Raw genomic sequence first — 27,258 nt, forward strand, 5'->3', positions numbered from 1 at the left:
TCCTCAATCCTCAATCTTTTCAACTTTGTACTTTATTTTGACATTGAACCGGCGAATCAACATATGGCGGGATTGAAAGTAGTCATCTATATATCTTGAATAACAAACAAGTACATAAAGTAAATGAGCGTTATGGAATATATTAATGTTGGAGGCAATCAAGAAAACATGGAAACACAATGTCTTAAAGAAAAAGTTGTGTGTAAGAAATATTCCTATCATTCAAGTCATAATGGCATCCGTAATGGTGACGAACAATCTATAACGAAACTAAATAAATTTGATTGCAGCTTGCATCACTTAAATACATTTTTCAGTCGCTATTTGTATTTCATACGCGAACAAAATGCTTCTGTGTGTTATCTTTGTTGAAGTTGCCTGGTTAAATTTCGTTATTAGATTTATTAAATCAAAAGTTGTAGATGTCACAAATATAAGCACAGACAGTTTAAGTGTCAATATTTACCTATTTTGTCGGTTATCATATTCAAATACTTATCAGCTGATACTGCAAATACACAATACAATAATAAATCAAGATGACGCATTAGACTAATGACGTCACGTAGTAAATCATGTTTTCAAATGTAAATATGGACGAAGTGGGAATCGGAGTCATAAGTCGTAAAGGAACATACATCGTTGGCTACAGAAAATACAGAGACAAATAACAACAAACAATATATTGTTTCATTAAAGATGCTTCGTTTCATTAAGGTACGATTTCAAAATAAAGATTTCATCAATGTATGTCACTGATGAGTCTTTTGTAGACGAAACGCGCGTCTGGCGTATATACTAAATTTAGTCCTGGTATCTATGACGAGTTTATTTACAACCACTGGGTCGATGCTCTTCGTACTTTATTTGACCTTTTTAACTTTTTTGATTGGAGCGTCACTGATGAGTCTTTTGTAGACGAAACGCGCGTCTGGCGTATATAGTAAATTTAGTCCTGGTATATATGACGAGTTTATCTAAACAGTTTGTTATGGTACTTCATCAAGGAAACTATTACATGTAAACACATTAAAGTCGCCAGATGCAAACACCCAGGTAGTGAACTACCACTGAATTATATAAACTCTCAAACAAGTAAGGCAGCAACCATTTGATTTTCTGGGGGGGGGGGGGTGGGGGGGGGGGGGCTATGGTTTTTTTTTTCTGGACAAATTTTTTTTTTCTAGACAAAAACAATGTATTTTTTTCGCGACAAGTCGAAAACAATTTTTTTCTTTCAATTTTAGCATTACATATAGTGGCAGCTGAGGGTGAAACAAACATTTTTTTTTTCTCAGAATCAAAAACAAATTATTTTTTTCTCCAAAAACTGGAAACAAACTTTTTTTCCAAAAAAAACCATAGCCCCCCCCCCCCCCCCCAGAAAATCAAATGGTTGCTGCCTAAGCAAAAAGTAAAATCACAATAAAACTGAACTCCGAGGAAAATTTAATCGTAAAGTCCCTAATCAAAATGGCAAAAATCAAATGACAAAACACATCAAACGAATGGACAACAACGGCCATATTCCTGACTTGGTACAGGCTTTTTCAAATGTAGAAAATGGTGGATTGAGCCTGCTTTTATAATGATAAACCTCTCATTTATATGACACCCGCATCAAATTCCGAGGGAACATCCTTAATTTCATACTAATCATTCTTGCCTTGAAATATATGATTTTTCGTTTTAATTTTTTGGTTCCTTTTTTATGTAATGTTTACCCCAATCTCTAATTGTTTATCCATGTTTATGTAATTTTGTCCTCGATCTGAACTGATACATTGTCAAACGAATGTCCACTAGTATTAAACTATCCGGCCGTTTAAATAGTTTAGCTGCTGAGATAGGAAAATATCTAATAGTAGTTAAGAAATTACATAATCATGAATGGTTGAAAAGGGAAAGTCAAAATGGCAAGGTAAGACATTAATAAATATTCAAATAAGTAATATAAATATTGATGGTGATAATATTAATTTCATGTTTAAGGGTTTGCATTTAAATAGTTGAAAAGAATTGTCAAGTTTTCCTTTTACCTAAATTTCAGTCTTGATCAGATGATCTGTTCCTTTTCTACAGAAGGACACGCTTGTGTAATAAACAAGAGCACGTTGAAAGGAAATTATTTTTAGCTGATCTGAAATTATTCATTAAAACTAAAAGAAAATATCAGGAAAAACAACTGCAGCTCCATTGTGTGGATTTGTTATACTATAATTCAATTAGGATGAATGGTATTCTGTAACGTATATCCAGTTTGGCTATAAAATTGTTTTTTCCCTTTCTTAGTTCGATTAAATCATTTTTCGAACGACAATTGGTTTGATCAATTTACACTTATTTTAGTAGTTGACGCTCATTTCTTTTTCCATAATATTAAATATGCAATTGGTTATTTTTCTGAATTTTAATTTGCATGGAATCAATAACAAGATTGAAATTTTATCAGATATTTGTAGCCGTAACAAATATATTTCTACGCGTTTATTAGATGACGAAGAGCTTAAAGTGATATGGCTGCTTATAATGCCAGAGTTGAAATTGGAAACCATAGATGAATTGAACTGGGAAAAAAAGCATAATTATTAGAGTACATGCTAACTGAAAAACATGAATTTCTCACTAATGATACGATAGACTCTACCCGGATGATGAAGCACCTGTCAAGGCATGGGTGACAATTATAAATTACAGACTTGTACAGTGAATATGATCTGCACATCCAACCGCCACGAGTATACTCAATTTTTGACCATCAAATAAATCTGAAAATACATCACAGTTACAAATATACCTCCTTATTGTTCCAAACTTTTTTTTATGCAGCCAATTTCAACTACTGATAACTGCAGGATTACTGTTTGTGTTTACTACAGCAGTACCAAAAACTTGTAACAAACGGTGTTACCCTGGCAATGATTGTTTCCCGTCCTTGACGGAAATTTCAATGTTCCAGCATTTAATTGATGGTTACGTTGTACTCCCGTCGAACAACACATACACAGATGTTATAAGTATGCACAACAAATTATTTACAAGGTAATGTTAAAAAACATAAATATTTAAGTTATAGTATTTTCCTGCCGTAGAAACTAGAGAAAAAACAGTATTTATTAGTAGTTTTCATTTCTCTGTCTCTATGATATCGTTTTGTGTACACTATTCAGTTGAAGGAAATCAATTTAGGAGCTCTGTGATTGGATGAACGAGTACGAAATATTTGTTTTCATTTATTGATGAAGTATTTTAAAATGGATTAAAAACTTTGAAACTCATAAAAATGTTTTATTTGGACCTTCGAAAACGCTTTTGATTTTTCATTAATATAACCTATAATATAATGACGGTGTGCATGGATACTATCAATGAGTTTGTAAGGAAGGTGCCCATATTGTCATTTGGATCATTTTTAAAACCGAATAATAAAATCTCTCGTTCTCACTTAACTTTCTTGGGCGGATTTTTATAACAAAAAGTAGCTAATTCAGATAATCTCAGTATTACCGCTTCTTGTGACAAAATACTACAGTTTTCCGGACGGGCTTAAAAACGTAAGGAGCTGATAACATTTATGTAGCTATAACCAGAAGAATTTCATATCAATCTATGGGACTATAGTGTAACCATTATTTGTAAGGATAAGGCATAAATCTAAATTAGTTTGACAATAAGAACAATATGGTGTAGGGATCTATATTTCAAATTGAAATGTACACTATGATAAACAGTAAATTACTAATATATACATATATAATCATAAAATTAATAAAAGATACGTTTACAGGTTTCCAGCAATCGTTGTCATGGTTCTTTCAACGGACGACATCAAACAGTCGATGTTGTTTGCCAGGAAATTCAACCTGCACGTGGTCGTGAAGTCGTCTGGTCACGATTATATTGGTCGATCAAGTTGGTCTGGTAGTATTCAGATAAACTTGGGATACATGAGAAAAATGAATGTACAGTTAAGTTCATCAAGATCTGTGGACGGTGAATTAACAGTCGAAGGTGGAGCAAACTGGCAAGAGATTTACCAAGAAGTATGTATGCATATATATGTCTAGTTAATGAAGACCACCATCGTGCATACAAAACTATATGCTTTGATAATACTAATTATTGTCATAAACCTGTGTGTTATTTTTCAGCCATATAAGAAACTTACATGATCCTAAGATACGATAGTCGGATAAATAGCATCACATAACAGACTAGGAAAGTTTTCAGTAGTGGCTGTGTCAAAATGTCGAAAAATATAAGACCGATTTCTTCTCTCCTCTTTATAATTATATTAATTGTAGCAATAAACAAGTTTTTAGATAATCATATTTTGCTTTGTTTTGCAGGTAGATAAATATAACAGAGTTGTTGTCGGTGGCAGCTCTCAGACAGTGTCCCCTAGTGGCTTCACACTAGGTGGAGGACATAGCATACTGTCCCGGATGTTGGGATTGGCAGTTGATCAAGTTTTGGAAATGACAGTTAGCTTGGTTTTTTTTTATCTCTTCTTTTAGAACAAAACAAAACTAAGTTGGAAAATATTACCGAATGCACATCACATCCAACTATTAACAAGAGAGCATTTGATATATTTAAGAATCGTCATAATTATATCGGTCCCGTGTCCGAAACAAATGTTACATACGTGGTAACTGCAGTTTTCCTTGTTTGGTTAGGATTTTAACTTAAACAGATGCATGACATTTTGGATTCTAGTTACCAATCTTTTTATACTCCATAGAAAGAAGGAAATCACAAAAGTACAGAACTCTGAAGAAAATTTAAAACGGAAAGTCTTTAATTAAATGACCAGATCAAAAGCTCAAACACATCACGAAACGAACGGAGAAAAACTGTAGAACATAAATTCCATGCTTAACACTTTTTTGATAAATCGAGTATGCCATTAAGAATAGTTACACATTCATACATGTGAAATCACTAAATAATTTATAGTATATGTTTTAAATTGTCCTTGTAAACATACTTGTATTTTGAAACCTTGAACTAATCACAACAGGCCATATATGCTTTGCATTTATTTTTATTTCCTCTCTATAAATACTAGTATGCAGCTTTGGGACCATGTATTTTGGCAGTGTCCACTTGTTCCAAATATGCCTACATCGGGACATGAAACTTGAAAACAATTTTCGTCTTATGAAGTATGTAGATGGAATCAACAAAATCAATTTGTGAAAAAAACATGAAACTTCCAGATAAGATTCAGTATGCTTTTTAGTTCGTATATACATATATTATTTATTTGTATCTGAACAGGTCATAACAGTGAACGGGAGTATTATTAAGTGCACCAATCATATGTCACATGTAACTAATCCAGATGGCAGCTTTTCTACGTCTTCAGACAATTCACTCTTTTGGGCTCTTAGAGGAGGCGGTGGGGGAACATTTGGTATCGTATCATCGTTTACTTTCAAACTTTACAAGGTCAAACATCAATATGTCAAGGTTACTATGTCTTATCCGTTATCCATCAATGGAAATTCCTCAGTTGGACAAGAGGTAATGCTATTTTATTCAAATTTTGTTAAAGGAATGCCTAACGAATGGGGAGGATATTCCTTTCTCTCAAATGCACAACAGTCCTCTAAAACTAACGACTCTGTGATCGGCACTTTAGGGTTTTTGTATTGCCACTATGGTGGATGGAATGATTCCAGTAGGAAATACATGGATTTATGGAATGATTTCCACCCCGAATGGAGATTGGAATACACTGTTCGGAACATCTCTACCTTCTGGGAAGGCTTTGGAAGCGTTATGACTGACAGTCCATGGAGCAGAGTGTATGTCACTGGGTCGTTTATACAGGAGGCGGGAATGGACACAAATTTTCTCGACTTTATTGTTAATACTATGACACGGCCGATTAATGCCACTAACCCGCTGTATGCCTGTGTTGGAACACATTTAGGAGGTAGGTTTTATCAGTTTAATCTTTTGTGTAACTTCAGTTAGTTTTTTAGTTTGATTAATTTGATCAATTTACCATTTACGTCCTACGCATGGAGTGCAAACTTTTTCTGTCCTATTTCGCAAATATGAAAACGGGAACAAAAAACTGAGCACGGAAGGCATTCGAAACCAAAGAAAAATTATGCGCTAACTTTTACATGCCTATTTAGGTGTAATATAATTAGAAGAAATAATGGTTATATTGCAATATTATAACATTTTTTAAAAATTATACAGCTCTGAGTAACATTCCAATGTATGTTAAATAGTGAGACGTTTTTAAAAAGGGGCAGAAGAACCAAGGAGACATTCAAAGTAATAAGTGGAAAAGAAATTGACAACGGGTATAATAAGGAATCTTTGATACTCAAATTTAACCAGTTTTCATCAGCTCTCTGGTCTTGAATGTCTTGAATGCAATAACAATTTAACAGATATAAACTGTTTTCTTTATAGGAAAAGTATCTGATTTTAGTGATACTCCGACCCATCCAGGTTTTAGACATGCCAGATTATGCCTTGGATGTGTTGTGGCGATACCTGACATCAAACGTGAGGACTTCTATATTAAAAAAGGAAAAGAACTCAGTCAACGCCTAATATCATACGGCAATGGAACATACGTTAACGAAGCTGCAGAATACATGCCTGATTGGCAACAAAACTATTGGGGACCACATTATAGACGGTTGTTATCGATAAAGAGAGAGGTTGATCCGGATAACATTTTGACATGTCATCATTGTGTCGGTTCTGAACTTTGAGATCATTTTAAAATTTCCATTTAATAAAATATATGAAGTCCTCTTATTGGCGTCTTACTAGGTTTACATTTATTATTTAACTTTAAACATTTTGGCCTCGATCATCACTGAAGAGACTATAATTTTCACAATGCGTGTATGGTGTCATAAAATTGGTACCGTTATTGTCCAAACGTATCTCTTTTTTATTGTAAGATACAAAATCGGAGAAACAATTTTTAAAAGAATATGTAAATATTTTTTAGCACATTTGAATGCATGAATTTAATAATATTTATTACGCGGGAAATATAAAAAAAAAACTTCGCTGGTTGTAAAGTGTTCATGTTTACATTTGAAATTGGCTGTCTTGAATTTAAATTTCAAGTACTTTGAATATGGATATATCATGACCACGTCGAATAAATTCTTTTCTATTATTTTATGCGAATTGCATAGTGAAATTAAAATAAAACCAAACAAGCATAGTTTTCAAAATTAAACATGTTAAATAAAAAACAAAAAAATACTTGCTCTTGTACTATTTCCAATTTTTTATTGCAAGAAAAATTACCGAAAGATAAATTGATAGAAATGTTTAACATTTATATTAATAAAATATCTTAATCGAATACATACGGTAAAGAAATCTTCAATTTGCTACATGTCGTTATTTGGTATTTAAATATCATGATCTTGAGTGGAAAAAAGTCGTTTAAATACTATAGTGCTATAGTAACTGTTTACAATTAACTACAAATATATTGAATCTGTTGACGGAAAAGTAAATGCAGTGTTTATTGTTCAAGTTTGTACTTTTAGCTTATCGATCAACAAGAACTTTCTATACCATGTGGTCTAGTTATGTCAAAGGAGATAAACTATATAGGAAACAAGTAAATCGAATACCTTATAATTAAATACTTCCTAGTGATATATACCAAAGTCTTTTAATTTTTGTTTGAAGATCCCCGATTGAAAGATTTATCGGGTCTTAGTACCCATGGTACCGTATTTTAATAGTTGATAGTTTTTATTGCTATTCTAAACTATTTAAATTGTATAAGACTGTTCAGACTATGGATTTATTTTTGGTTTCCGATGTGTTTTGTCTTTTTATGAAACAGAAACATATATTTTGAAACTGCGTTTACATGACGCAAATTCTGTGAGGTCAATCAATTCTCAAAATTGATATTCTTAATTTCTGGTTAGGAGCATAAAATAGTTTCTGAACCTAATATTGCAAACAGTACAATGACCAACTTAATTCAGATCAGATACAACGTGTAGACCTTTGAAACAATTACAGACATCACGCCTGAACTACTTGAACTTGGAGTAGACGAACAAAATTATGTTTTTCTTATATTGTGTTGTTACACCACTGTCGCTGGTTAGGAGAGGGTTGAGAGCACAGACAAGTGTTAACCCCGCCACATTCTGTATGTGCCTGTACATACCAAGTATGGAGCCTGAAGTTTAGTGGTTGACATTGGTTCATGTCTTTCTAATATGATTTGTTATAAATTGTTTTGTTAAAAATTAGGCCGCCGGTTTTCTCAATTGAATAGTTTCATATTTCTCATGTAGGTGCCTTTTATAGTCGAATAAACAGTATTGTTTTTTAACATTGTTTTCCTATAATTGCTTACATCCATTATATTTGCACTTTGGTAAATAATTGACTCATTAGTAATCATACCACATCTCATTATCCTTATTCAAAACATGGTACTGAGAAATTGTAATGATTAATAAAATTGAGAATGGAAATGGGGAATGTGCCAAAGAGACAACAACCCGACCATAGGAAAAAAAACCAGCAGAAGGTCACCAACAGGTCTTCAATGTAGCGAGAAATTCCCGCACCCGGAGGCGTCCTTCAACTGGCCCCTAAACAAATATATACTAGTTCAGTGATAATGAACGCCATACTAATTTCCAAATTGTACACAAAAAACTAAAATTAAAATAATACAAGACTAACAAAGGCCAGAGGCTCCTGACTTGGGACAGGCGCAAAAATGCGGCGGGGTTAAACATGTTTGTGAGATCTCCCCCTATACCTCTAGCCAATGTAGAAAAGTAAACGCATAACAATACGCACATTAAAATTCAGTTCAAGAGAAGTCCGAGTCTGATGTCAGAAGATGTAACCAAAGAAAATAAACAAAATGACAATAATACATAAATAACAACAGACTACTAGCAGTTAACTGACATGCCAGCTCAAGACTTCAATTAAACTGACTGAAAGATTATGATTTCATCATATGAACATCAGGCACAATCCTTACCGTTAGGGGTTAATGTTTTTTTTTTTAGTAATCTATATAAGCAGTTCACTTACTTAAGTTGGTTATCATTCTTAAAACTAATCAATCAGTGATGTTTTTGATCAACTGGAATTTAAGTATTTGTGTAATATTACAATTCAATAAACCTGTAGATAAAGATGCCTACAGTAAAACTATACATGCGTCACAACAGGAAGCAAACATGGGGATAAAATGTGAAGAAAAACTTGTTAAACAATGTTTAAATCAATGTTAAAAACAAAACAAACACGATAGGAAAGTCAATAAGGTCTTTCTTCTCGTAGTTGGAAGACATTTATTAGGCATAGAAATAGACAGAATTGTGAGAACACCCATTAGAATAGATTTCGGTGTTGTAGATGGGATAAACAGCTCCTCATTTGTATACACCACAAAGTCAGGACCATGAAAACCCCGTAACAATAGCACAAACAAAAACAAGCAATCGATGGCACTCCATAAAAAAAACAAGCAATTAAAAGATATGTTGCACAAAGTTACCATTTAAAGGCTTGGACAACATAAGCAAGTACTCTTTTCTACCATGAATCTGATTCAATTAGATAAATTTATTTCAAATATCTTATAGACATAAAATGTATTGCAAAATCCATCTTAATATTGCACAAATGCATGTATAAATATAAATAAACACGATTGCATGATTAACATAAACAACTGTATATGATACCTGAGATCATAAAACAATGAATAAGGTCAGTTTAACAAACATAACAGAGACTTTCGTATGATAATTCCCATCCATTTGCATGTAAACATTCTATAAAATGTCGTCAAATGTCTTATCAACCTCAAACTCAATACCTATGGTGGTCCTCCTTGTTCGATCTGCTTGTTTGTATAAGTAACACTGTCTGAGAAGTGATCCTCCCTCAGTTCCGTATTAACTTTTTTCGGAAACAATTATCAAACAGTTTATCTTTTGTTTCAGGATTGATTTGAGTTTTCCTTCGGACTTCTTAATGCCTTCTTGTCTATTGTCACAAAATAATGGCATCACTTCACATTCATCGACCCATTGTACACGATTGTTCTCTCTTTTATCATTTTCATGTCTGTGTGAGCATTTGCGATTCCTGTTTAAAATTATGTCTGCCGAACTGTCTTTCAATCTGTCGTCACTGTTGTCTGAGACGGTTTTCCATGGCATACTGTCAATATATTTAGAATCAATTTCATTCATAACAGTTCTGAACAAGTCCGATCCATTCGGCAAATAAGCCATCTTTAAATTGTTTTTATCGAATGTCCTTCTTTAACGACCTGGTTTGCAAACTATCCCTTCCTGTTATCAACACTACCTTTATATACCAGTAAGCATATGAGGACTGTTGGTTTTTATGTTACCAATTGGAAAGTTGCCATATTTTATCTGTCAATCACCAGAACCAATAGTAGCAGACCTTTCTTCTAATGTCTATAATGATTAATCAGGTAACAGTTTTTAAAAATATTGATTGTTTTCTCGCTTCATCAATATTCAATACTTTAAATGTAAAACAGTAAAAATTTTAAGACAAGATCTTTTTTCTAATTTTCTGTGAATACTTTATTTTTCTTATTTTTGCTCTTTTAATCATATCCGAGAAGTAAATAGGGCTTCCTTTATCGTTTATATCATACTAGAACACACCCGGGAAATCGCGGGCATATACAGCTTGTGAACAGTTGTAGGATGAATTTTTGTAAAAGATATTATGTATGGAGAATTTCATAAAAGGTATCAAAAGCCCTCTCCCTTTTTTCAAAGTCCGATATTTGTTTCCTTTCTTTTAAATTCAATTATTTGCGTGTTTCTGGCCTCAGACCACAATTATTCTTCTCCTTTGCTACAATGCTTCTTTTGGTAAAAGTCAAATTAAATTAAATATTTGCACCGTTTCAAACATCAAATAAATGTAACTGCTTATATACTGAGTGCCAATGAAAACGCAACACTTGTAAATTTCAAATATTTTAAAATATATAATTATTTTTTTAAAAATGATTACCTATATCGGATAGAAATTGAATCGTTAGACTTCTTTCGAAATCTTTACGCTTGAATGATTTTAGAAAAAAAGTTACGTGCTTGGTTATAAAAAAGGGGGATGAGTCGAGTGCACCGCTATTTAACGCACGAGTGATTTTATCATTGTGTGTTTTGGAAAGCCTCGCTTAAGAATTGAACTTTCCCATCCTTTTTTGTTAGCCGCTGCAATAAACTAAGCCGTAGATGCCAAGACTTTTAGACAACCAGAGACATGAAGTTTGGGGCATGGTGCAAGGAGGCATTTCAAGTCGTGAAATTGCACGCAGAATGCATTGTTCAGCCTCAACAATTACGAGACTTATCCAAAGATTCAACCAAACTGGGTCTTTGAATGATAGACCACGTCCCGGAAGACAGAGAGCAACTACTGCCCAGCAGGACCGATTCATTCGTCTTCAGCATCTGCGAGATCGGTTCCGTACGGCTGTCCAAACAGCACGGGAGACTGTCGGCGTCCATAGGAGACAAATTGGAGCAAACACGGTAAGACGCCGTTTGCGCAGCAGTGGATTGAGGGCACGGAGGCCTTTCCGTGGTAACATGCTGACAGCAGTACGACGCCAAAATCGCTTAAGATGGACACAACAGCGTCAGAGATGGTCACACAGGCAATGGACAACTGTCCTATGGACGGACGAATCAAGATTCCATCTTCGCCGTAGTGATGGACGAACTCGTGTGTGGAGACGAAGAGGAGAACGGTATGCAGATTCGTGTATCCAAGAGACAGATCGTTGGGGTGGTGGTAGTGTCATGGTATGGGGAGGAATATCATTCAACCATAAAAATCACTATCAATGGCAATTTAAACGCTCAACGCTACATTGATGAAGTTTTACGACCGACCGTTATACCGTTCATGGCTGGACATCAAGATGTTAATCTTTTTCAGCAAGACAACGCTCGTGCACACTCCGCACGACTCACAACTGCGTTTATCAACAACAACCATGTTCAGACATTACCATGGCCAGCTTTTTCGCCGAATTTGAGTCCAATAGAACACCTATGGGATCAAATTGGACAAGCCGTAAGACGACGACAGCCACCACCAGTGACGCTGCGCCAACTCGAAATTGCATTGCGAGAAGAATGGACAAACATTCCACAACACCGTATCCGACGTCTGGTCAGGTCAATGCCACGTCGTTGTAGAGCTTGCGTTGCAGCACGCGGTGGACACATTCGTTATTGAGACTGTGAGTTAGTGAATTTTAGCGTTGTGTTGCATTAATGTATTGCATTCGAATCGTGGTAATTAAACATTTTTGGTTGAGTTTTATCTTTGGATAAACCCTTTAACTGTCTTTAACAATTACTGTAAACAAAATATTATTTTTTATAAAAAAGTTATTTCTAAAAAACTTAGTGTTGCGTTTTCATTGGCACTCAGTATATATAGACCATTATAAGTCTAATAAAATATGCTTTAAGGACAATCCATCAGTGCTTTTTCTTTTGAGAGCCTTACTAACATGCCAATGGTAGGATATGAATCTTGTATAAATGACTAAGACCGACTAAGGCTAATTTGAGGGGTGGTCGGAGGGGTCCTGATTCCGATATCCCGAGATGCATAATTTAAAGAAATTCATATCCCGAAATCCCGAAATCGAAAAATATATCCCCGGATCCCGTAAGGATCAATCCCCAATTCCGAGCTTCACAACACCCGATCCCGACGCCCCGAAAAGGTCCTGCATCCCTATAATCTCTACTTTACTTTCATTTTTGCCAAATCACTATTTTCACTTTCAATAATAAATAGTTATGCCCCATCTAGTCTGTGCATCCTCGCGTTCGTTCGTTCGGTCGTCCGTCTGTGCCGCTTCAGGTAAAAGTTTTTGGTCGAGGTAGTTTTAGATGAAGTTGAGCATGCTTAACTTATTTTAATATATATGCAAGTGATATGACCCCTTAAATAGTAAACATTTCAAAGAAACCAGTAGACAGAATCAGGGACTTTCTATACTAACACAGAAAGTCCTTGACAGAATACAGAGAGTCTCTATATATTAAAGTAGTATAATCGCAGTTTACATGTAGATAAACGCGAACAATAGTTGTTCTCTCTAAGGAGGTATAAAAGTTGTGGTTCTTCCGATCTTTACACCATGAAATGAAACGCGAAAAACAATTGTCCTATCTAAGGAGGTATAATAATTGTTATTTTTGATATCTAAACACCACGACATGGAGAACACTCTGAATGGCTTATTTATTTTTCATTTTTGTTATCTATCATACGATTGTGTTTTTTAAAATGTGTCACATGCTTTACTTATTTTAATATATATGCAACTGGTGTGACCCCTTAAATAGTAAACGATTGAAAGAAAACAGTAGACAGAATACATAGAGTATCTATATATTAAAGTAGTATAATTGTAGTTTACATGTAGATAAACACGAAAAATAATTGTCCTCTTTAAGGAGGTATAATAGTTGTGGTTCTTGCGATCTAAACACCATGATATGGAGAACGATTTGATTGGCTTATTTATTTTTCATTGTTTTGTTATATATCATACGATTGGTTGTGTTTGTGCATGTTTCAAACCGGGAGTCTTAACTATGACTAAAAGTCAGTCTGATGACGGAATCATATCCGGACTCCTTTTTTGTCGTTTTTCTCCCAAAATAACTCAATCTGAATGATCATAAGAATGGATGACAAATGCGACTATGCATGTTACCTATAGGACACAGAGACATGATGATTGATTTATTGTGGAAGGAAGAGAAGCGACACACAAAATGAGGTCTTCTCGTTTAATAGTATAGATAAGATATGGTCATATCATACCAGGAACCAAACTTCTTCTCGGGAGTTTTCTTTATGATTATGATTCCTCTATTTATAAGTTTCCATTGCTTATTGAATAATGATAAAGTCTTCCACATTAAAACCTATTTTAACTTTCTTTGTCGTAAAATCAAAACTACAGACGAAAATGATTGCTCATTATTTTACCAGAAAAAAAACCGATAATACAAATGTAAACAAACCAGGAAAAGTACGGGTAGTTTTTGACTGCGCAGCTAAATATCAAGGAATATCACTCAACAGTAAACTTTTACAAGGACCTGATCTCATGAACAGTTTGGTTGGTGTTTTAATTAGGTTCAGACAAGGGCAGATAGCGTTAGCAGCCGACATCGAAGCTATGTTCCATCAAGTTCGTGTGCAAGAGGAGGACTGTGATGTCTTGCGTTTTCTATGGTGGCCTAACGGTGACTTAAACCAGAAACCCAGAAGTTATTGCATGCAAGTACATTTGTTTGGTGCTACATCGTCACCCAGTTGTGCAGGATATGCATTAAAACGGACAGCAAGAGATAATTCCCATCTTTTTGATCTGGAAGTATCTACTACAGTAGAGAATTTTTTTTATGTTGACGATTGTCTGAAGTCTGTGTCATCCGAGCAGGAAGCTATTAAACTGGCTATTGACTTACAGTCACTTATGAAAATGGGTGGCTTCCGACTAACAAAATGGCTCAGTAATAGTAGAGATGTATTAAAAGCTATACCGGAGTCTGACTTGCTCCTGCTGTAGTAAATCTTAGCCCTGGAGATGTGCTGCCGAACGATAAGGCCCTGGGTGTAATCTGGGATGTTAATGAAGATAAAATCAGATTTAAAGTAAAGTTAACAGATAAACCGTTAACTAGACATGGTATATTGTCCATTGTAAGTTCAATATTTGATCCTCTCGGACTTGTGTCACCAGTTACACTGCGAGCAAAAGCAATTGTACAGAACTTATGCCGATTGAAGCTTGGATGGGATGAACAGATTCCACAACATTACTGTGACGAATGGAAAAATTGGTTAACGAGTCTACCCTGTATTGAAAGTTTGTCTGTGAATCGCTGTTTTCGACCAAAAGAATTTCAAAACATTAAGAACGCTCAATTGCACCTTTTCAGTGATGGATCAGAACTTGGTTATGGAGCGTGTGCCTATCTGAGACTAGTTGATGGAAATGACAAAATTACTTGCTCTTTAATCATAGGAAAGGCACGACTAGCACCAATTAAACAGATGTCAATACCAAGACTTGAATTATCAGGAGCTGTCACTGCATGCCGCTTATACCAAATCCTGAATGATGAACTTGAAATAAAGGTTGATAACGTTACCTTCTGGACAGAATCGACTATAGTGTTGGGCTACATTAGAAATACATCACGGCGATTCAAAACCTTTGTAGCTAATAGATTAAGCATAATTCACAATACAACTAGTCTAGACCAATGGCGTCACGTAGATTCACCTTCGAATCCCGCGGACATAGCATCAAGAGGAATAGACGCTTGTGATAGTAAGAAACTAAATATATGGTTAAATGGTCCGAACTTTCTCTTGGAAGATTCAAAATACTGGCCACAAGACTTACGCAATGAGCTACAAGAGGTAACAGAAAATGACACCGAACTTAAGAAGGAGGTGGCGATCCATGCTATGACAAACAACACCACTGATTATCTAATGAACTATTTCTCCGACTGGACAAAACTACTACGAGCAACAGCGTGGTTGATTAGGTTCAAGTTTTATTGCAGACAACGATACCTTAATCATCAAGTTCAGTGCAGAACTGGTGATCTCACTTTGTCAGAACTGAAAATTGCTAGCAATGTAATATTAGTTAATGTACAATCAACTTACTTCAAAGACGAAATAATCAAATTGAAGAAGGATACGCCCGTGAAAAAAGACAGCCGTATCGCTTCTCTTAATCCTGTACTCGATAATGAGCTTATCCGAGCAAAAGGACGCTTAAGTACCTCAAACCATGATGAATACCCCATAATCCTACCAGATAATCATCATGTTACTTCGTTAATTGTTCGTTTCTATCACAAAAATCAGGGTCACGTAGGAAGACAACAGGTGCTTGCAGCCACACGTATGAAATACTGGATTTTAAAAGGACCTAGTCTTGTTAAGAAAGTAATCGGATGCTGTATTCCATGTAAACGTCAACACCGTCCACTTTGCGTACAACAGATGGGACCTCTTCTTGATGAACAGATAATTGCTGACAAACCCCCGTTTACATTTGTCGGAATCGACTATTTTGGATCCCTTTTGGTAAAGTTAGGTCGTTCACATGTAAAAAGATATGGTTGCCTATTTACATGTCTCACAACAAGAGCAGTTCATCTATAAGTGGCCCACACCTTAACCATGGAGTCGTTTTTATCCGCTTTTCAACGCTTCATAAGCCGACGAGGTGTACCAACAAAGATGTGCAGCGACAATGGAACTAACCTTGTAAGCGGAGACAGTGAACTACGTAAATCAATTAAAGAATGGAACCAATCAAAAATTGGAAGACACATGTTACAACAGGAGATTGAATGGCATTTTAATCCACCTTTAGCAAGTCACATGGGTGGTTCATGGGAGCGTTTAATTCGGTCCACTCGTACAATTTTGAAAGCGTTAGTAAAGGAACAGCTTTTAAATGATGAACAGCTTTTAACGTTGATGGCTGAGTGTAATAGTAGTTGGGTCTCAAAGTTCAAGTCCAATAAATTCTACTGGTTTATTGTTATAAGACGCATTTGATGAATAATACACAATACAATAGACTGCATAGTGTCGCAGGTACCCTCGTACTAAGTTCAGTTTACGTGAAAAACTACAAAGAAAAAAATGAAAACAACCTTATTAAAACAGTCAAAATAAACAGAAAATATATTCGAATGACATATATGAATCAAGCACAATATCCGCACAATACAAAAAACACAACAAATTTACCTTTTTGGGCCAATTACATACTGATCCAGTTCGTACATTCGTTCGTTCACTGACAAGGGAGATAACTGAAAAACAATGTATAAAACCTAAAACCTAAAACCTAGGGCGCATCTCCGCGTCCGTTACATGGCTCCTCAAATTAGGATATCTAATTTCACTATTAAAGTCAACGAATAAATCCTTTTATTCGTATGGCTCCTCATCAGGGAATTATTCGGTCTCCTGGAGTAAGACCAATTTATGGATTGGTCGTTCTAGTTCGGTGAGCTTTGACTTACGGACTCCTCTACGATCCAAATTTGTTGATCCCACTGCGAGTCTTACTTTTCGGACTAAATTATCATCATCAATGAATGTTTTGCAAATTCGACCTAGTCTCCACATGTTTCGCACTAAATTGTCATCCTTAATCATAATAATGTCACCAACAGATAAATTTCGCTTCGGAGCGATCCATTTTTGCCTAGACTGAATATTTGAAAGAAACTCTTTCCTCCAACGACTCCAAAATTCATTTGCAAGAAACTGAACCCGTCTCAAACGCTTTCTGGAATATACGTCGTTTTTCATGAAGTTTCCAGGTGGTGGTAGAAAAACTTTACTTTTCATAGTCAATAAATGATTTGGTGTCAACGGTTCAACGGAAAGCGGATCGTTCAGGTTTTCCAACGTAAGTGGTCGACTATTCACTATAGCTGTTGCTTCAGACATTAAAGTTCTCAACGACTCATCATCAAGCTGAGTTCCTAGCTGACATAGTAAAGTTGAAAGAATGTTTCGGACAGAACGTATCTGTCTTTCCCAAACGCCACCCATGTGGCTAGCAGACGGAACGTTCATCTTAAATTGTACGAAATCACAGTTTTGTTCAAGTAGATATTGACGGATTCGGTCAAAATCCAATTCAGACATTGCCTTAGTAAATTCTCCTTCGGCTCCAACAAAGTTAGTTCCTTGATCACACCGAAGATGCCTTACGGGTCCGCGGATAGACACAAATCTTCTCAAGGCATTAATGAAAGAGCTCGTATCTAAAGAGTTAGCAGTTTCGATATGAATTGATCTCGATGACAAACAGGTAAATAAAACTCCATACCGCTTAAGTTCCTTGCGGCCCTCCTTAATTAACCAAGGTCCAAACAGATCAACACCACAGTACGTGAATGGAGGCACGGTCTCTAGTCGGTCTACCGGTAAATCAGCCATTTTCTGTACTTGGGTTTGGCTACGCAATTTTCGACATGTAACACATTTAAACAAAAGGTTCGAAACAGCAGAACTACATCCGATTATCCAATATCCATGTGAACGTATTGTGTTCGTAGTAATTCCACGTCCTTGGTGAAATGATTTTTCGTGAAAATAGCGCATGATAAGCTCGGTGACGTGAGAATGTCTAGGTAATATAATAGGATGCTTCAAATCAATGCTCAGATCAGCACGTCGGATGCGGCCACCAACTCGGATGATGCCGTCCTGGTCGAGAAAGGGGTCAAGTTTATACAAAGACGATTTCTTTTTCATAGTATTGTTTCGCACTTTAACTGAGTCGTTAGCTTCAAACGGTCCTTCAGAATCAAATGAACGCAATATGAGTAATTCTTCCTTGAAGAAAGTGTTTTGAACCCTTTTGACAATTTCAAGTTCAGCTTGTCGCATGTCTTCTACGTTAACGGATAAACAGGTTCCCTTCGGACGTTTTGCTAGCAACGCATTTCTCAGGTTCAAGCAAAGAGCTGTCGCATGTTTAGCTCTGTTCCAATCTGAAAAGTATTCTAAACGTTCAAGTATGGACGCAGGAGGAGGTAAACAAGTACTTGTAGACATCACTTTAACTTTTCTAACTTCCGGGTCATTCAATAACGGTTTATACGTATCCGATAATTCCTTTCTGACTACATGTTCCGCATTCCATAAGAAATCTGGTCCCGTAAACCACTTTGATTCTCTTAATTTGATCGGTGTAGCTCCACGAGAAGCAATGTCGGCTGGGTTTTCGGCAGAACTGACATAATTCCACTGAAATGGTTCGGTGTTGTCGCGAATCTGTTGTACTCTGTTAGCCACAAACACATGAAAACGCCTGGAATCATTCGCAATATAACCTAGTACTACGTTACTATCGGTCCAGAAATACTCAGTGACATTTTTATCGGAATACTCAAGTTCATCTCTCAAAATTGCACTGATTTTCACGGAGATTACTGCAGCCGTAAGCTCTAACCTGGGAATCGTAATAGGCTTTAACGGAACTACTCGAGATTAACCAATAACCAGAGCACAATGTACTTGTTGTTTAAAGTTGAAAAGGCGAACGTATGAACACTGACCGTAACCATTTGAACTAGCATCTGAAAAATGATGAAATTCTATGAATTTTACTTCGCCAAAGTCGACCGGTTTGAAGCAACGATTGATTTTCAATAATTCAAGGTCTATGAAGTCTTGCTTCCACCTTTCCCATTTGTTCTGGATATCTTCTGGTAACGGGGTATCCCAATCGGTTTGATCCTTACATAAATCTTGCAAGAGCTGTTTCCCAACAAGAATAATGGGTGAGATAATACCTAGCGGATCATATACTGCGCTTAATGTAGACAGAATTCCACGCCTTGTAGGCGGCTTGTTGTTGAGCGTGATACGAAATTGAAACACATCTAATTCAATACACCATTCAATTCCTAATGTCTTTGTCGTAGGAAGTTCATCATGTGATAAGTTTAAATTCAACTCTTTGGCACGATCCTTTTCTGGTATGTGCGCTAAAACATCCTTAGAATTTGACAAAAATTTGTGCAACCGAAGACCACGCTTATTGCACATTTCTACACTACCATGTATAAGGTTTACTGCTTCTGTAACGTTTGACACAGATTTAAGACCATCGTCAACGTAAAAATCACGTCTAATAAAGTTCGATACTTCGGAACCAAAATCGGCTTCATAATCATTAGCAAGTTGTTTAAGTCCAAAATTGGCACATCCTGGGGATGATGCGGCCCCAAATAAATGGACGTTCATCCTGTATTCGAACGGTTCTTTCGAAAGATCTTCATAATTGTCCCACCACAAAAATCGTAAATAATCTTGGTGTTCAGTTCTCACTTTGAACTGTAAAAACATTTGTTCAATATCGCAGACTACTGCAATTGGTTCTTGACGAAATCTACAAAGCACTCCTACCAACGAGTTCGTTAAGTCTGGGCCTTGCAGCAAGTAATCGTTTAGTGATTCACCTTTGTATCTAGAACTACAATCAAACACAACACGGACCTTTTCGGGCTTCTGAGGATGATATACTCCGTGATGTGGTATGTACCAAACATGTCCTTCGTTATCGGATTGAGACGGTTTAACTTTCTCCGCAAATCCCTTTGTTATTAAGTCATCCATACTCTTAAAATAGTCATTTCGGTATCGAGCATCATTGCGTAAACGCGTTCGAAGATGATTGAATCTCTGAATGGCTTGAGACTTGTTGTTCGGTAATATCGGTTCGGATCCTGTAAAGGTCAAGGGCATTTCATAATGTCCATCATTTACTCTGATTCCGCTTTCAAGAATGTTCAAAAAACGTTTGTCATCAAATGACATAGACTGTTTGTCATGAGTTCGTTCGGAAAAATCGAGTTCCATCATTCGCGCTACTTCAACGGGACTTACTAATTTTGTACAATTTCTAATAGTAAATAATACATGGCTTTCAAACGCTATCATTCTGTGAGAATGTGTAGTTAATGCATTATCAATGCAGCTCGGATCCACAATACCAACTATACCCCATCCGAGGTCTGTTTTCTGTGCGTAAGGTCCATCATCAGTTGTCGGAATCACCTCTCTAGGAGTCAATGCACGGGCGCAATTATAACCTATAAGTAGTCCGAATTCGCAATCACTTACTGGCATCAACTGACTGGCAATCTTCTCTAACTGCGGCCATCTTCTCGCCATATCACCAGTAGGTATATGTGCTCTATTTGCCGGTAAGATGTCGCGGGCAAATGTAGACGGTAACGTTATCTTCATGTCGCTATCGTAAGCCCTTACTATCAATCCATCTATCTTACAGCTATCGACTATTGAATTCTGTGAATGCATGGTTGATAATGACAGCTTCACGTCGGTACCAGAAAGTCCAAGAGTTTGACGTGTATTGTCCAAAATGAACGTAGTATCAGACTGAGTATCTAAGAGTGCGTACACTAGTATTTCATGTTGTTGGTTATCAGTATGAGAGAGATAAACAGGAACAATCATCGAGCTTTTTCCACATGACTCGGTTATGCTCATTAAAACCGCACCAGTTTGAGACTTATAAAGTTCCTTTTCCTCATTACAAGGTGTAGGTTGTTTTGAATTGTTCGGATATTGTTTTACTACATCTCCATGAAAGGCTGTCGGATGTCGTTTTGTGCAAATGCTGCACGTTGCGCGTTTGTTACACTGTTTCGATAAATGTCCAGAGCGTAAACAAGCAAAGCACAACCCTGTTCTCTTAGCAAATTCTTTACGCTCTTGTACAGATTTTGCAAGGTAGTTTCTACATGAATCAAGTATGTGTCCAGCCTTGTGACAGAACAAACAATTCTTATTAGCACCGGAGTTACTTTCTTTGGTCCTATCATAACTAGTCGACTCTGTCTCCGTTGCAAATGCATTTCTGCGTGGTGTATCACTGTCATTTATAACACTTCGAAAGTTTGTGTCCGTATTTCGTGGTGTACTATCTGTTTTAAGAGAGTTGAGAGAAGTAACAGGATCGTTCGCAATCGTTGATTCTCGTTCAATAAACACAGAAAAAGTCTGAAATGAGGGAAATGTATGATGATCACTTTTATGTTGAGCGACAATTCGTCCCCATCGTGTAACTATCCAGTCGGGAAGTTTTGATAAAAGTTTTCGGTTCTCACGATCATCGTTAAGAACGTTCAGATTCTTGATCGTTTTCATTGCGGAAAGACACTGTTTAATATAATCTGAAAATTTTCTCAATCCTAAGCTATCACGAGACGCTATCTTAGGCCACTTTTCTAGTCGGTCACGAAAAGCATTACCAACGATAAACGGGTCACCATACCTTTGGTCTAACAGTTTTTTAGCATCAAAATAAGAGTCATCTGTTGCAATAAGGAAAAAGTTTTCGATTACTTCACGAACGGAGTCTCCAACATACCTACGTAGGTAATGGATCTGCTCTAAAGGTGGTATGTTCCTTCGCTCAATAAGGGTCTCAAAAGCTACTTTCCATGACGCATATTTTAATGGATCGCCATTAAATATCGGAGGTTCAGGCGGAGGAAGTCTATTCAAGTTAACTTGGTCGGCAAAAGATTTGGCTAAGTCAGTAACCACATCTGAGCTTATTGTTTTTGACATAATTGGCATTTCGGTTTTCGGTAAATCCACATGCACAGAATCGGTTTGTACGTGATCCATCGCTCTGAAACTACTTGTTTCTCTTTGAATCGGAACAAATTCATTTACTTCCGGATTTAGACCTGAGGAGCTAACAAAAGGTGCAACAACTGGTTGATTTTGGTTTATCGCATAGTCAACATTTGTATCACTAGTAAAAGGCACAGAAGACGATAAAATGTTAGGTACACTTGAGTTTTTGTTTTGATCATGTGAAGCACTTACAGTCTTTAAGAAGTTTGTCATTATATCGGCTTGTGGTAAATATTTTTTAGCATCATCAAGCACTGAGCCACCCTGACTTACTCCTTCGAGTATTTCTAACTTTACTTCTGCAGTTTCTAACTCACGCCTAGTTTGAATTTTATCAAGTTCTAATTTTGCTTTCGATTCAGCTTCGATATATTTCAATTTTGTTTTAAGTTCAGCGGCTCTTGCAGCAGTTTCAGATAATTTAGACGCATTTGATATTCGAGACGAAACATGTGACCTTTCAGACACTGAACGATTTGATCGACTAGAACGCCTAGATGACCTTTCACTTTTTACCTCATCAATACATTGTATGCGTTTAGTAATCTCTTTTAAAATAGTAGCAGTATCCGTTTCACACTGTTCGAATTTCTGAGAAATATCAGTTCCAATTTCGCGAGCTAATTGAGAATGTTCCGAGCCTACTCCGCTTAGCAAACGCGACAAATGTCTGTAAATGTCTTCAATTTGACTCATACATTTTACTAATGAGTCTCTAGTGGCACGTATTTCTGCTAAATCATCACTGTCACTCAAGAGAATACTTAACTTATTGTGTTTCGAGTGCCAAGCTGATATAGCTTTTTTGAAATTTTGCTGAAGAGTGTCTAATTGCCAAAATAAACCCTTTTCAGTCATTTTGCGGTGTCGCGTAACGCGTGGTTCCTCACCAGGACTAGACATGAATAATTATAATACAATATGATATATACAGAATCAAAATGCACATAATTCAAATAAATCAACATTCAAACCTATGCATCAATATGACAAATAATAAGCAATAAAAATGACAAATTCACTTTGGCAAAATATCAATATGACTTGCTATGACAAGTTTATAAAATATGCAATAATATTCAAAGGTATTACCAACATTCATCAAACTACACAAATCTAAAAATGCAACAATGGCGCAATGAAATTTCAAGTTTGTCAATTATGCTAAATCAATAGTCATATTAATAATATCAATTTATTTCTGTAAATAATAGAAGGCTATGTCCCAGTCTTGACAGCTTCCACTGTTCTTCTTCTGTTGTATCCGCAATTTCTATGAAGAATAAATGTTACAAACACTTTGGATTCGTTTATGATTGTTTTTGCACAAATGTTCACTGTTACGTAAGTTACGTGTCAATAGCCACTGCCAAATCACACGTGTTAAATTAACGCATCACATCAGGTATGAAACTGTGTAAAAAGTTTTTCACTGTAATAGTAGTTGGGTCTCAAAGTTCAAGTCCAATAAATTCTACTGGTTTATTGTTATAAGACGCATTTGATGAATAATACACAATACAATAGACTGCATAGTGTCGCAGGTACCCTCGTACTAAGTTCAGTTTACGTGAAAAACTACAAAGAAAAAAATGAAAACAACCTTATTAAAACAGTCAAAATAAACAGAAAATATATTCGAATGACATATGAATCAAGCACAATATCCGCACAATACAAAAAACACAACAAATTTACTTTTTTGGGCCAATTACATACTGATCCAGTTCGTACATTCGTTCGTTCACTGACAAGGGAGATAACTGAAAAACAATGTATAAAACCTAAAACCTAAAACCTAGGGCGCATCTCCGCGTCCGTTACACTGAGGTTGAAAAAAATTTGAATGACAGACCTATTACGCCAGTGAGCGATGATCCCAACGACCCATCTGTACTTACACCAAATATGTTACTATTAATGAAGTCAAATTCCTGTATTCCTAGTGGTATCTTCAAAAAGACAGATATTTATGCTAGACGATGGTGGAAACAGATCCAATATCTCGCAAACGTGTTCTGGAGAAGATGGATTCGCGAGTATCTTCCAACATTGCAGATGCGCCCAAAATGGCAAAGACCGAACACTGATATACGAAAAGGCGATATCGTACTTGTAGCTGAGGTTAATGTGCAAAGAGGACAATGGCCGTTGGGCAGAGTTACCGAGTGGGTCGGGATGGGCATGTACGTAGCTGTGTTGTCAAAACTCACAAATCAGAATTAGTAAGACCAATAACAAAACTATGTTTACTAGAAGGTTCAGATTTATAGATTGTATATATATTTTTGTTTGTGTGTGTTAATATTTTTTTTATGAAATTATAGAATTTCATGGTGAGGAGTGTAAGAATTATATCTGTTTATATTCTTATTTTTAATATTTGGTAGAAGATACATTTATATATAAGCACTAACAGTGTATAGATCTTCACTTGGCTGTCACTTTTTAATCTATAGGTAAGCTTTTTGTAAAAGCTATTTTTTCTTTGTAATAATTGACGTTTACGGCGCTAAATATATTTGCTGTATTTGCTGTCCGTCTTTATGACGTTATGTTTTCCTATGAATGTTATTTCAATTTGTTTACGGCAGTTTATTATTTGGATTTTATTTGGACACACAAGATGTTTTTTATAAGAGAGCATAATCGGTAAGAATATATTTAATCCGACTTTATCATTCATTTCTTTAGCAAGAATTGTAACAATGTTCCGTAAATGAAATATATTGATTTAATCATTTGTGCAAACTTTGTACTTTTATCAGGAAACATGTTTCTTTATATTTTTATGATTGAGAAGTAATTAATGCGCTGTAGATTATTTTTATGGATAACGGAATTTAGTTTCATTGTTATTTATGATTTATAATTTATGTATTTGCAGAGAATCGTATCGTATACAACGAAATTAAAGAACTGATTTGATACGCATACATGACTTTGTTTTTGATTTACTGTGTGGTCCAAACAGGAATCATCCGAACAAATTTGGATGAATGTTTGAAATACAACATATACACAATTTCTATAGCCAATTGCTTTCTTTATGCTTTGAGTAAAAAAACAAGAGGATTTTCTCGGCAAGACTATTTTGCACTTACATATAAATCCGACCATATATTTTTAACGATGAAGCTATTACTAAAAGAGACAACAACCCGACCAAAAAGGAAAAAAAACCCATACCAAAGCCACCAATGCAATGGGTCTTCACCTACTTGACCCGCCGTTTGCTGTTTTCACTCACTGGAAAGCCTAACAACTTAGCAGATATACTATATTGATTTATACATATTATTCATTTATGTATACGGTTTTCACAATAGAAAAGTCGATATATCTCATAATTGTCCGGAGACTAGACATTTTGTAAACGAATCAACAGAGTAGACTTATTCAATATTATAATCAATGAATTTGTTTGGTCAAATATATATATATATATATTTTATTGTAAAACTACCCCTTTACAACGGGGGCAAGCGCCAGCGGGGTACTGACACCTGCGTCATCAAACATGCACATCATAGTATTTACAAACAACATTATATGATTGTAGTAAAAATGATATAAGATACTTGCAAAAGGCTTTATAAGTCTTATAAATACATTAACGCTAAAATATCATAATAAATTGGCTATTTCGTAAAAGTACATTACAGTGACAATTTCATATGCATAAATACTTTAAAATCTTTCATCCATAAAAGATTTTAAAAAATCAAGCTTAAAACTAAAAACGTTCACACACAGTTCAAGATATTATACATTAGAAATCTTATCAATTTGAAAAGAACGTTCATTCATTACGTCTACAAGGTATTTTTTTGCGATCTTATCTAAACTATTACCTAAGTCTGGAGAATACAAGTAGCCCAGATCACCTATCATGAACTGTATTTGTGATAAGGGTGGCAACTCTGGAAAACAGATATCCATTTTTAAATTCTCGAAACATGCTTGTATGTTAGTACTTGTTCTTTTTCTGATAGCCGAGAAAAAAGGACAATCTAACATAACGTGAAAGATATTCTCAATCGCATTTGAGGAACATAGCTGACACTCATTATTTGTTGTCGGATTCATTCGTTGAAGCGTTGCATTTATAGGCAGACAATTCGTTCTTGCCAAAAATTTTAGCCTTGTTGAGCGGAAGTCGTCAACATTTGACAGATACGGCTGCTTACGACTGACAACCACAAAGGATTGGTACAAGTTTAGGCAACTCTTTCCTAAAATATTACATAGTTGAGTATTGGTCGTTTCGTTACCATAAAATTTATTAAAGGTGTTAACGTTTATGTTTCCATTTGTATAATGGTCAAGACCCGCAGTCTGTAAAATAGTTTCGATATTTTCGATATATTTCCATTCATTACATTTAACAGATATAATTTCATCCAGGATAATTTTAGACAGCCGATTATTGGGCAGATTTTTTAATCTAGCGTAGTATGCAATTCTTTGTCTATTCATAAATCTGTTTATTGACTCCCACCCAAATTCAGCTAGGAGCGCACATTTAGGAATATTCATTTTTGTGTTTAAGATTATTTTCCCCACTTTATATTGAAAACTTTCTAGTAATTCTTTACATTTCTGGGATGACGGGAACCATACTGAACATCCATACGTCGGTGATGGTCGAATAGCCGACATCCACAGAGAATGTCCAAAATTTATACGGTTAAAATCCCCATGTTCACCTAGAATACGAATTGCATGATTTATTTTCCGTTGAAAATTTTCTTTCAGGTACTGTTCTATATGGTATGTAGATTTAAGGAATCTTGAAAAATATACACCTAAATATTTGTATTCATTTACTTCTTCAATGAGATCGTTCCCCAGATACCATTTTTTATCTGAGTCTTTCTTTTTACCTGTAACCAGAACCTTCGACTTGGATGAATTAAACTTTCCTTTTGAGAC

At 35.7% G+C, this 27,258-nt stretch overlaps 1 protein-coding gene and 2 long non-coding RNA genes across 3 annotated transcripts; 1 reads left to right on the plus strand and 2 right to left on the minus strand.

Annotated features, from left to right (window-relative positions):
• Positions 1-1,835: 1,835 nt before the first annotated feature.
• LOC143068652 (uncharacterized) lies at positions 1,836-6,792 on the plus strand. Its single transcript, XR_012976229.1, has 6 exons — positions 1,836-1,921; positions 2,830-3,042; positions 3,788-4,043; positions 4,350-4,484; positions 5,284-5,944; positions 6,439-6,792. It is a non-coding gene; the product is annotated as an uncharacterized LOC143068652 (long non-coding RNA).
• A 9,851-nt stretch (positions 6,793-16,643) lies between these two features.
• On the minus strand, positions 16,644-23,400 carry LOC143063791 (uncharacterized). The gene is made up of 2 exons (XM_076236175.1): positions 16,876-23,400; positions 16,644-16,753 (listed from the first exon to the last, which is right to left on the minus strand). The coding sequence occupies exon 1, from the start codon at positions 23,224-23,226 to the stop codon at positions 19,138-19,140; it is 4,089 nt and encodes a 1,362-aa protein (XP_076092290.1). The 5' UTR covers positions 23,227-23,400; the 3' UTR covers positions 16,644-16,753; positions 16,876-19,137.
• Positions 23,401-23,504: 104 nt separating this feature from the next.
• LOC143063802 (uncharacterized) lies at positions 23,505-24,124 on the minus strand. Its single transcript, XR_012975102.1, has 2 exons — positions 24,022-24,124; positions 23,505-23,901 (listed from the first exon to the last, which is right to left on the minus strand). It is a non-coding gene; the product is annotated as an uncharacterized LOC143063802 (long non-coding RNA).
• Between the last annotated feature and the right edge of the window lie 3,134 nt (positions 24,125-27,258).

Source organism: Mytilus galloprovincialis, chromosome 1, assembly GCF_965363235.1.
Source record: "Mytilus galloprovincialis chromosome 1, xbMytGall1.hap1.1, whole genome shotgun sequence".
NCBI classification, from domain to species: Eukaryota; Metazoa; Mollusca; class Bivalvia; order Mytilida; family Mytilidae; genus Mytilus; species Mytilus galloprovincialis.

Coding starts and splice junctions, on each gene's coding strand:
- LOC143063791 (XM_076236175.1), bottom strand. CDS start 23,226: ATGTCTAGTCCTGGTGAGGAACCACGCGTTACGCGACACCGCAAAATG.